The 10,456-nt window shown below is 63.2% G+C and overlaps 1 protein-coding gene across 1 annotated transcript in view; it reads left to right on the top strand.

Moving 5' to 3' along the window:
- LOC103922174 (dedicator of cytokinesis protein 2-like) overlaps positions 1 to 10,456 on the top strand; it is an 82,499-nt gene that overhangs the window by 69,931 nt on the left and 2,112 nt on the right. Inside the window, exons 25-43 of the mRNA XM_009330263.1 lie at positions 253 to 353; positions 574 to 632; positions 1,525 to 1,673; positions 3,056 to 3,141; positions 3,685 to 3,841; positions 4,148 to 4,188; positions 4,433 to 4,523; positions 4,675 to 4,794; positions 5,350 to 5,439; positions 5,590 to 5,694; positions 6,677 to 6,818; positions 7,004 to 7,085; positions 7,189 to 7,273; positions 7,530 to 7,616; positions 8,798 to 8,974; positions 9,119 to 9,202; positions 9,327 to 9,464; positions 9,776 to 9,861; positions 10,332 to 10,430. Of these exons, the coding sequence (XP_009328538.1) occupies positions 253 to 353; positions 574 to 632; positions 1,525 to 1,673; positions 3,056 to 3,141; positions 3,685 to 3,841; positions 4,148 to 4,188; positions 4,433 to 4,523; positions 4,675 to 4,794; positions 5,350 to 5,439; positions 5,590 to 5,694; positions 6,677 to 6,818; positions 7,004 to 7,085; positions 7,189 to 7,273; positions 7,530 to 7,616; positions 8,798 to 8,974; positions 9,119 to 9,202; positions 9,327 to 9,464; positions 9,776 to 9,861; positions 10,332 to 10,430 (1,979 nt within the window). The remainder of the gene's footprint in view (positions 1 to 252; positions 354 to 573; positions 633 to 1,524; positions 1,674 to 3,055; positions 3,142 to 3,684; positions 3,842 to 4,147; positions 4,189 to 4,432; positions 4,524 to 4,674; positions 4,795 to 5,349; positions 5,440 to 5,589; positions 5,695 to 6,676; positions 6,819 to 7,003; positions 7,086 to 7,188; positions 7,274 to 7,529; positions 7,617 to 8,797; positions 8,975 to 9,118; positions 9,203 to 9,326; positions 9,465 to 9,775; positions 9,862 to 10,331; positions 10,431 to 10,456) is intronic.

A 10,456-nucleotide genomic window follows, 5' to 3' on the forward strand; every position in this document is an offset into this window, starting at 1 on the left:
ATGGTATGGAATACCCCTTTGGCCAGTTTGGGTCAGCTGTCCTGGCTGTGCCCCCTCCCAGCTTCTTGCTGGCAGGGCATAAGAGGCTGAAAAGTCCTTGACTAGTGTAAGCACTGCTCAGCAACAGCTAAAACATCGGTGTGTTATCAACATTGTTCTCATACTAAATCCAAAACACAGCACTGTACCAGCTACTAGGAAGGAAATTAACTCTATCCCAGCCAAAACCAGGACACTGTGTTTTTACTGCAGCTTTGGAACAACTATTTCCACCTGGCCGTGGCTTTCCTCACCCAGGACTCCCTGCAGCTGGAGAACTTCTCCCAGGCCAAGCGCAACAGCATCCTGGCCAAGTGAGTCCCCCTTGCCTTCACTGGCCCTCCCTGGCCCAGCTGCCTGCCGGCATCACCTCAAGGCCAAGTTCTGCAGCTCTGCTTCAGGTTCCTGCCTGCCTGCTGCCACGCCGTGGGGTCAGGGGTTTTGGGAGGGGTTGGTTGGGCTGTGCTTGGGCTCCTGGCCTGGATGCTGTGGTCCAGGCTACAGAGCGATGCTAACCACCATCCGTCCTGGCAGGTATGGAGACATGAGAGCCACAATCGGAGCTGCCATTCGGGACATGTGGTACAACCTAGGTGAGCTGCAGTGTGGCCAGCAATGAGGAGCCTTAGCAAGTCTCTGCAGGCTGGTGTTTATCAGGACTGTCCCCAAAATGGGTGCTGGGGAGCAGGATGTTGCTTGTGTGGGGCATGGGAGCCTGCAGGTGCAAGCAGGGTGTGTGAGCCTGCAGGCGTGTGAATCTGCAAACCTGTGGGACGTGCAAGCCTGTAGGGTGTGCAATCTGTGGGATGCTGCGGGATGTGCAAGTCTGTGGGATATGTGAGCCTGGGGGGTGTACACATCCGCAGGCGTGCAAGGCCACAGGTGTGCGAGCCTGCAGGCACTGTGGCCAGTCATGAGCTCGCACTCCCTGCAGGCAGCCTCCCCTCTCCGGGCTGGCAACTGCCTGCAGCCCTGCCTTCCCGTTCCCCAGTCCTGTGGGCTCCTGCCTTGCCTTGTTTCCCCTGCACAGTGTGGGTCACGCTGTCGACAGCATCCCAGGGCCAGGCAGGTGGGGAGGACGCAGCACCTCAGGTCTCTGCCCCACACCCCAGCAGGGAGCTGCAGGGAGCAGCCCACAGCACAGTGGTGGAGCAGTGATGGGTGCCTGCAGGCTCCTGCGTGGGTTGTTCGCATGTGCCAGGGCTTCCAGAACAGCAGCACAACCCCAGCTGATGGTACCACAGCCGAGTGTTTGCCGTGCTGTCCTGGCCATACAGCATTACCTGCCCACCAGCATGGCTGCCCCAGAGCATTGCCCGGCTCTGCTGCGGCCACCTGCCCCAGGCGTGCAGACCTCCTGGCATCGCTCTCTCTCCTCTTCCCTGTGTTGCTGCTTGTTTGCAGCCGTGGGGCCCCAGGCCAGGGCTGGCCCCGGGAAGCAGGCTGCAAGAGCCCGGCCCCCCAAGCCTTCCCTTCCCTCCCCAGGCCATCACAAGATCGAGTTCATCCCAGGCATGGTGGGCCCCATCCTGGAGATGACGCTCGTGCCGGAGCTGGAGCTGCGCAAGTCCACCATCCCCATCTTCTTCGACATGATGCTCTGCGAGTACCAGCTGACCGAGAGTTTCAGCCGGGTGAGTGGCCAGGGCTGCAGCTGGGCCATGGCAGGAGGTCAACGTGGCCAGATCCTGCTCCTCACCCAGGCTGGACCATCCCTTTCGGGGTGGGTGGAGGTGATGCTCAGCCTCCCCCTTCTCATCTTGGGATGTGGGCCTGCAGGAGGGAGGGACAAGGGACAGGGGACGGGGGGATCTGGTGGGGACATGAGGAGCAGGGAGAGCCGCCGGGTGACACAGAGGATTTCCCAGGGGTGAGCAGGGACGGGTCAGGTGTCACCCACTCAGCCAGTCCCGGCACTGGCTGGAAACAAGAACACAGTGGGAGGGGGGAGGTCTGCACAGACCTCCTGCATTTCTATTTGTTTTCCCTTGTTGCTGTGAGTTTTCTCCATGCAAAAGGCTTTTCCAGTTTTTGATTAGGTGGCATTTGTCTCTTCTGAGCTGGAAGCCTTTCACCATGTTGGGGCGTCCCACAGGAGGAGAGGGGCTGGGACTGCCCTCGGAGCCACGGTGACGTGGGTCCTTCTGCAGCCCCTTCCCCAGCTCGTTTCTCGCACCTGGGTCTGCAGCCACAGGAGAGTTGCGTTGGAGGAGCAGTGTGGGCACGGCTGGGCTCAGAGGACCCGAGGCCTTTGCAGGAGATGTCCCCGAGCCATTCTGCTGTGGCACAAGGGCTCTGCGGTTCAGGAGCCGACCATGGCAGTGCCCCTGGCCCAGGGGAAAAGGTGCCCTGAGTTTGGGATGTGCAGACACTAGAGGGACCCAGGGTGGAGGCAAGGGGTACCAAGGGGTACCAGCAATCAGATATCTGTTCCAGACTGCCCCCATCCCATACTACGCACATGCAGGATCCCCCAGGCTTTTGGGTCCATCGGCTGCAGCTGGAGCACAAATCCCGTGGACCTGAAGGCTGAGCATCAGCTGGGAGATGGGGGACCCCAGGCTGGCACAGCCCTGCCACCCTCGGCAGGGAAGGCTGTGGCTTTAGGGGGCACAGGGCACTGCCCAGAGAACCCTGGGGTCAGCCAGGCCCAGACTGCTGGGGAACGGTGATGAGGCCAGTGCAGGAGCGGGATGGGGACTGGGGAGCAAGTCAGGGACCCAGAGAGCAGGATGGGGCCCTGTCTGTGCTGGTGCAGTGTGAGGACCCATCCACACCAGGGAGCAGTATGGCCTGGGAGCGGGGACAGGGACCCGTCTGTGCCGGGCAGTCCTGGGGGAAAGGGCTGCAGCAGCCGAGCCTGGGGGCTGTTTGGGGGCCCGAGCTGGCTCCAGCTCCCACAGCCCCTCCTGTCCCAGCGCTGCAGCCCCATGTCGCGGGGCTGCAGCCGTGGCAGATTGGGGCCAAGCTCAGCACATCCTCAGCTCCTCGGCCGCGCTCATGCACATCTCTGCAGTTTGAGGACGAGATCCTGCACAAGCTGGACAGCGAGGTGGAGGGCGGTCGGGGAGATGAGCAGTACAAGCAGCTTTTTGAGAGCATGTGAGTGTGCAGTGACATCCCCACAAGCTTCTCTCCAGGGCGTGACCCTTTGCTGTCTACCATCCTCCTGCCCCAGCTGAATCTTGGCCATCCTGCTCCTCCTCACTCTGTGCTCTGACCCAGAGCATGCCTCTCAGGGGGTTGGGACCTAAGAGGAGGAAGGCTGCTGCCTGAGCAACATCATGTGCCCCTTGCACACCGCTGCTGCCCTGGAAAAAATACCCCTGCCCTGCACCAGGTGATCCCTGTGCCCCAGGTGATGCCCCTGCCCTGCCCTGCCCAGGCTTTGCTCCTGCCCCGTGGTACCCATCACAGATTCATGTGCAGAGTGGCTGGAGCTGTGAAGTGTCTCCCCATCCCTGATGTACCTGGTGGGGGGCAGCACGGGGCTTGCCTGTATCGCTGCAGACCAGGTGTTGCTTTTTGTCCCTTGTTGGGGGGGCCTCCCCCCCCCCCAACTCCCTGCACCTTGGGGGAGCTGAGCCAGGGCAGTGGAGGGAGCTGAGTATGCAGTGAGACCCATGATGTCCTCTTCCTCCCCAGCCTCCTCAGCTGCTGCCAGAGACACCCTGAACTGGCCAAGCCCGGGGAGAACTTCGTCGCAGTGGTGACCGGGCTCCTGGAACGGCTCCTCGACTACCGGGCTGTTATGAATGATGAGAACAAAACCTACAGCATGAGCTGCACCGTCAACCTCCTGGTAGGCACCTGCCCCATGCTCCCAGCTCCCCCAGGGCTCAGCCCCGTGTCCCCCCAGGTCCCCCCAGGGGCTGCAGTGCCCCTGGCACAGCAGAGATGGGGTGCACATGGTGCCAGACCCGGTGTCCCCCAGGAGGTACTTGCTGGGAGGCACCGTGCAGCTCCCCACTGCCAAGGGCAACCCAGCCCCCACACGGGGACAGTTCCGGCAGCACCATGACCCAGAGCAAGGTGTGGGAGACTGGGGGGCAGTGGCACATGACCCCTCCTGGGATCACTTAAAACAGCCTCATTTGCTCTTCCCCAGAACTTCTACAAGGAGATCGACCGCCAGGCCATGTACATCAGGTGAGCACGGCCCCAGGGAGACCGGCATCACTGCGGGGTGAGGGGTCCCAGGGCCCCGAGCTGTCCCAGCCCCCTGCCGCCCTGGCCCCAGGCACATGGGATGGGGATGGCAGAGTGGCCGGAGGGGCAAGGCACCAAGGGCTCTGACCTCTACCCAGCTGTCAGTGAGGGATGCTGCCCCATGGGGGAGCACGGGCCAGCTGTGCCGGCCGTCATGCCCCACACATGGTACCCTTGCTCCCAGGTACCTGTACAAGCTGAAGGACCTGCATGTCAGCTACGAGAACTACACGGAAGGAGCCTACACCCTGCTACTGCACGCCCGGCTCCTCAAGGTGGGGCACGGGGGGCCCAGGGGGTGCGGGGCCTGCGGGGGCTGCCCAGATGGGGCGCAAGGGCTCAGCGTGATGGGCTCCCGCTCCCCCTGGGCAGGGGGCGGGTGCGGCGCACACCGCCCCCTGATGGGCTCCCGCTGCCTCTGTGCAGTGGTCGGATGAGGCGAACACAGCCCCCATGCAGGGCTTGCACAGCCCCAGCCTGCACACCCAGCGCCAGCTGAAGGAGGCTCTCTACAACCAGATCATCGACTACTTCGACCAGGGCAAGGTGAGCGTGGCTGTGCGCCCCCAGCAGCCCCTCTCGCCTCGCCCAGCCAGTGGGAACTGGGCTGTCTCAGGGCAAGCCTGGCTCCCCAGCCACCACTGCCTCCTGCTCTGAGCCGCCAGCCTCAGCACAGCCCACCTGCCCACCCCACCACTATGGTGGGGCTGGAGCTGCCCTGCAGCGAGCCCAGGCTGGACGGTTCACCCCACAGCCACCTGGCTGCTGCAGCTGTCCTTCCCCCAAACCCATCCCATCCCATCCCAGCTTCAGCCCCCAGCCCTGGCACTGCCTGGGGGCCAGTAACTGGGGCACCCCAGGAAAGGGGCTTGCCCGGGCAGGGGGCTCAGGTGCTGGAGATGGCAGGAATCTGAGTCCTGCTGCAGCCCACCAGTGCCCAGCCGGACCACCAGCCCGCATGGGAGAGCCCTCCCCTCCTCGCTCAGGAGCAGGGGTGTGGGTGCCCCCACAGATGGGACTAGTCTCTTCTGGAAGCCTCCAGTGCCCCCCCCCAGCTCATCCCTCATTGCGGGGCCCCTGACCTGGCCCCATCTTCTGCAGATGTGGGAGGAGGCCATCCACATCTGCAAGGAGCTGGCGGAGCAGTACGAGAGTGAAGTCTTCGACTACGAAATGCTGAGTGACATCCTGGTGAGTGCTTGGCCGGGCTGGGGGGGGCAGCTGCCAGCAGAGTGGGCTGGGGCGCCGCAAGCCGCGGGGAGGGATGGGGGGGGTCTGCAGGGCTCCCATCCCATGGCAGGGCCCTGGCCCATCACCACTCCTGCCCCTCTCCCCCTGCAGCAGCGGGAAGCCAAGTTCTACGAGAAGATCCTGAAGGTGCTGCGGCCCAGCCCAGACTACTTTGCCGTGGGCTACTACGGGCAAGGCTTCCCCACCTTCCTCCGGGTAAGTGGCTCCCAGCTGCCCCGAGGCCAGCGCCACGGCAGCAGCCGGCACGCTGCACCTGCCTGGGACAGCGCCGGCACCCAGGCCAAGCCTCACGGCTGCGGCCATCTCAGAGTGACACCCTGTGAGCCGAGCCCTGGTGGTGTCCCCGCTCCCAAGGGATGGGGCCCCTCGCCAGGGTGGTGGTGATGACTGGGTCCCCAGTGCAGGTCTGTGCCATGTCATAACTGGGTTGCAGGGACAGATGCGTGTTGTATCATACCCGTGGTGCAGAGATGGGTCTGTGCTATTTATAAACAGATTTGGGTACCTCCGGGGTCACTGCGGGAGCCCCGCCAACCTTCTCCCCACCAACCCTCGCCCTGTCCCTGCAGCACGGTGCTGTAGGCAGGGGCTTGCTCAGCACCTCTCCCTTTTCCTGCGCTGGCAGACAGGCTCCTGGTGTCCACCAGCGAGAGCAGGGCTCATCTTTCTGGATGAGAGCAGTGTTTCACCCCCATTCACTCCTATTACATTCCTTAGGTTTTTAATCCACTCAGATGTAAGTTGGCATGCTTGGTGGGCTTCTTCCATCCAAAGTGTTGCTCCTTATTCTCCTATGCCGCTGTTACGGCCACAGCAAGGGTGGCATTATTTTCACAGAGGTCACGGTGGGTTTCAAGGGCTCCTTGCTGTCTCCTGGGTGGTTTCTGTATCCACCGACCGCAGACCCCAGTCACTGCATGCCCAGCCAAAGACCTTTGCTTCAGAGCCCTGTCTGCCTGAGCCAGCTCGCCCTTTAATTCCTTTTTCCCCCAGCTGCTTTGTTTAGGGAAATAATTTTTTTGAGGGGGGGTGTCTCCCGCTCAGCTAAGGGCCCAGCCTTGTCGGTGCCTGCACCCCTAAGGCACCAGAGCTCGCTGCAGCTGGAGCATGGGGCCGAAGGTTCCCCGGCCCCGCTCCGCAGCATGCTGGGACAGGCTGCCATCTTCCTCCCCTGCAGAACAAGGTCTTCATTTACCGGGGCAAGGAGTATGAGCGCCGGGAGGACTTTGAGATGCGGCTGCTGAGCCCCTTCCCCAACGCTGAGCAGCTGAAGAGCACGTCTCCACCCAGCCAGGACATCACCGGCTCCCCGGGCCAGTGTATCCTCCAAGTGTGGGGACGGGGCTGGGAGGGTGGCTCGTTCCCTGTGCCATCATCCCCTGCACGGGTCCTGCAGTGCCTCCCCACACACCCCTGGGGTTCTCCCCCTCTGGGCCCCAGGGCCCCTCTCCCATGCAGCCTCTGTCCCCTGCAGTGTGCGCCCGTGGCTCCTTCACTCACACAGATATCCAGTGTTTCACCGTGCAGCCAGTGGAGGAAGCCAAGGTCCGGTTCAAAGACCGGAGCATCCCAGAGCAGATCACCAAGTGAGTGCCCCGGCACAGACAGGGTGCACCCGCTCTGCTCCACGTGGCAGGGAACACAACAGGGGGGACCTCTCCCATGCTCTGCCCCTTCCCTCCCCTGCAGTTTCTATAAAGCCAACCATGTCCAGAAATTCAGCTACTCGCGGCCCTTCAAGAAAGGCCCAAAGGATCCAGACAATGAATTTGCAGTGAGTGCTGGCAGGGGCTGCCGGGACCCCTGGCTGGGAGGGACAGGGAGAGCTGAGGGGCCCCTGTGACGAGCCAGGTGTCCGGAGGAAGGGGGATGCAGGAGAGACAGGGGCTCCCCCAGTCCTGGGACGGGGAAGATGGTGGTCCCGTGCCCATGGGAAGGGGAGGTGGGAGCCCCCTGCCCCATGGGGCAGCCAGGGGTGTCCCAGGGTGATGGGGAGGAGGGCAGCATGATGACTGCTGCCCTCCCCGCAGACCATGTGGATCGAGCGGACAACCTTCGTAACAGCATACCCCCTGCCCGGCATCCTGCGCTGGTTCGTGGTGACCTCCACTACCACGGTGAGGAGGAGGGTGCGGGGGGAGCGGGGCCTTCCCAGGGCATCCCTTCCCCAAGCAGCATCACAAACCCCAGATCCAGGTGAGCACACTGCCCCCAGCCCCTTCCAGGCTTCCCAAGCTCAAGAGGCTGAAGCCGGGGTGCGGGAAGCACATCCCATCTGCTGCCCTGGACGAGCCCCTGCCCCGGGTCCCTGTGCCCCATCAGTCTCTGCTCTCAGTGTAAATGTGATCCAGCCCACCCAGCGCTTGAGCCCCCAAACCCTGCGACTCCCAGCTCACTCCCATGCCACTGTGGTCCCTTGGGTGCGTGGTCCAGGGCAGTGTCTGCGGCAGAGCAGACCCAGCTCCCACATGCACCCTCCGCCTGCAGGGCAGGGGAAAGGTTTCTCTGCTGACACTGGGCACGGAGATCCCCTGGCACTCAGGGCCGCGACAGCCTCTGTCAGCTGGTGCCGGTAGCATCAACCTGGTGACAGGGACTGGTTTGTGTGGCTCACCCACTGGGAAGCATATCTCCTCCGTGGGAAGCAGAAGACAGTGTGCAGGGAGCAGCAGAGGTGCTGGACGAGTTTCAGCAGACCACTGCTACTTCTGGGGCTGCTGACAACAGCTCCGCCCGTGGGTTTTACGCCTCTGTCAGAGGGAGGTGCTTGGCCAAAGTCCAGGGTGTTTCAGGTGCTGCAGCAAGGAAGACACGTGAAATGCAGTAGCCGGACTGTTGCATGACAGCTGTGCTGCAGGGCAACTGTACGGCTGCACGAGTGCTGCCACACGCACGCGTGCTGTCACACACGCCTGTCTACTGCAGTGCTCTGTGCACGCTGCTGTTGCACAGCTGCCCCCCCTACTGACAACGACGTTTACCCAGGTTTCCCATAAGCTCACCGCTGAGCTGCCACTGCCACACGTCCGTCTCCTGGCCTGCAGGACTAACCCTGCCGGCAGCCTGTGCTTGGAGCTGGGGACCAACACTTCCAGTGCTTCCCCCATGAGCCCTCGGCTCAGCTCCAGGCAGCCGGTGCCAGGGGTCTGAGGGGCTTCGTGGGGTGAGATGTGCAACCCCGGGGCCTCTCTCCTGCAGGACCGGGGAGAGACCACCCTGCCGGCCCACACCAAGATAGGCAGGTTGCTGGGTCAGCTGGCTGCTGACCTTCCCTCCCTCCCTCCCTCCCTGGGCACAGACCATCATCTCCCCCCTGGAAAATGCCATTGAGACCATGATGAAAACGAATGAGAAAATTATGAGCGAGATCAACCGGCACCAGAACGACCCCAGCCTGCCCATCAACCCACTCTCCATGCTGCTCAACGGCATTGTGGACCCTGCTGTCATGGGTGGCTTCGCCAAGTATGAGACGGTGAGGACATGTGGGTGCTGCGCCGGGGCCAGCATGGGCACTCTCAGGGCTGGCAACCGCAGGCACTGGCACCGCTTCGCACCATCCCCTGCCTGCGCGGAGCCGAGCCAGCCTGTCAGCAGAATTGAGAGGGGGTCGTTGCAGGCCTTCTTCCAGGAGTCCTACCTGCAAGAGCACCCTGAGGATGAGGGGAACATCGAGAAGCTGAAGGACCTGATCGCCTGGCAGGTACAGCCCGCAGCATCCCTCCAGCAGCCAGAGGGGACAGCTGCCCTGGGGTGCCAAGTGCCCAGCATCCCCATCCTGGGGGAGCCCCACAAGCCCAGGCAGACCTGTCCCCGTTCTCCCGCAGACCCCGCTGCTGGCAGAGGGGATCCGGATCCACGGGCGGAAGGTGACGGAAGACCTGCGGCCCTTCCACGAGCGCATGGAGCAGTGCTTCATGCAGCTGCAGGCTAAGGTGGAGAGCCAGTATGGGGTCCGGGAGATGGTGAGTGCCAGAGTGGTGAGCACAGTGCAGGCACAGCTGGGGCTGCACGGGTAGTGCGTGGCACCTGTGGGGGGACACTGGACAAGCCAATGCAGGTCTGGGGCTGCAGGGAACAGCTTGATAGGGCCACAGCTGCAGCAGCATCATGGTGAGGGGCACTGTGCATGGGGGACCTTGGGGTCCCTGCCTGCCCTGGGTGGGGGGACAGCACTGCTGTGGGGTGGCTGGTACTGGCACAAAACCAGGACTGGGCAGAGAGACTCTGCACTCTCATCCCTGCTGGCTCTGTCTCAGGCTCCTTGTGTTCTCAGGTCTGCTTTGAGGACCGGCGGAGTGGACGACCCCGGTCCGTGGCCTGGGGACCCGACTGGGACCGGCTGAGCCATGCTGGAGACAGGCAAGTGCTGTGGTGGGGACCACTGGCTCTGAGCCACCCCCTCTCACCGCCCTCACCCCTCCCCACTGGCCCCGTACCACTGAGCCATCCTCACTCTCCTCCACCCCAGACGCTTCTCTCCCACCTCCCCAGCCCACTGCACTCCCGGCTTCCCTTTATGCCAAACCACATCTCAGGGGTCCATCCTGCCATGCCACCATGGTGGCCCTGTCCCTGTGGTGGGACATGGTGCAGAGACACCCCATGTGCAGTCCCCAGGCTCACCTAGACACCACTGTCACCTGAGCCATCCACACTTGTCTTGCTGGCTTGTCCCCCCTAAGCATCCACTGCTAAGCTCTACCGGAGATGGTGCTGGTGCCTGGCTGAGGGCAGCCACTCCTGGCCATGGTCCAGCTGTCCCATGGCATAGCCCTGCTCCCCATTCCCCCTGCCACCCACCTGCCCCTCATCAGCCAGTTGCTCCACAGCACGGAGGCACCCCCGACCCCAAAGCCTGCCCCTCGCACCTCCGAGAGTGAGGACCGCAGGAACGAGCGCAAGGAGAACCGCTCCAGCACCTTCTTCGGGTACCGGCGGCACGGACCTCCGCAGG

Source organism: Pygoscelis adeliae, unplaced genomic scaffold, assembly GCF_000699105.1.
Source record: "Pygoscelis adeliae isolate BGI_AS28 unplaced genomic scaffold, ASM69910v1 Scaffold438, whole genome shotgun sequence".
In the NCBI taxonomy this organism is placed as follows: Eukaryota; Metazoa; Chordata; class Aves; order Sphenisciformes; family Spheniscidae; genus Pygoscelis; species Pygoscelis adeliae.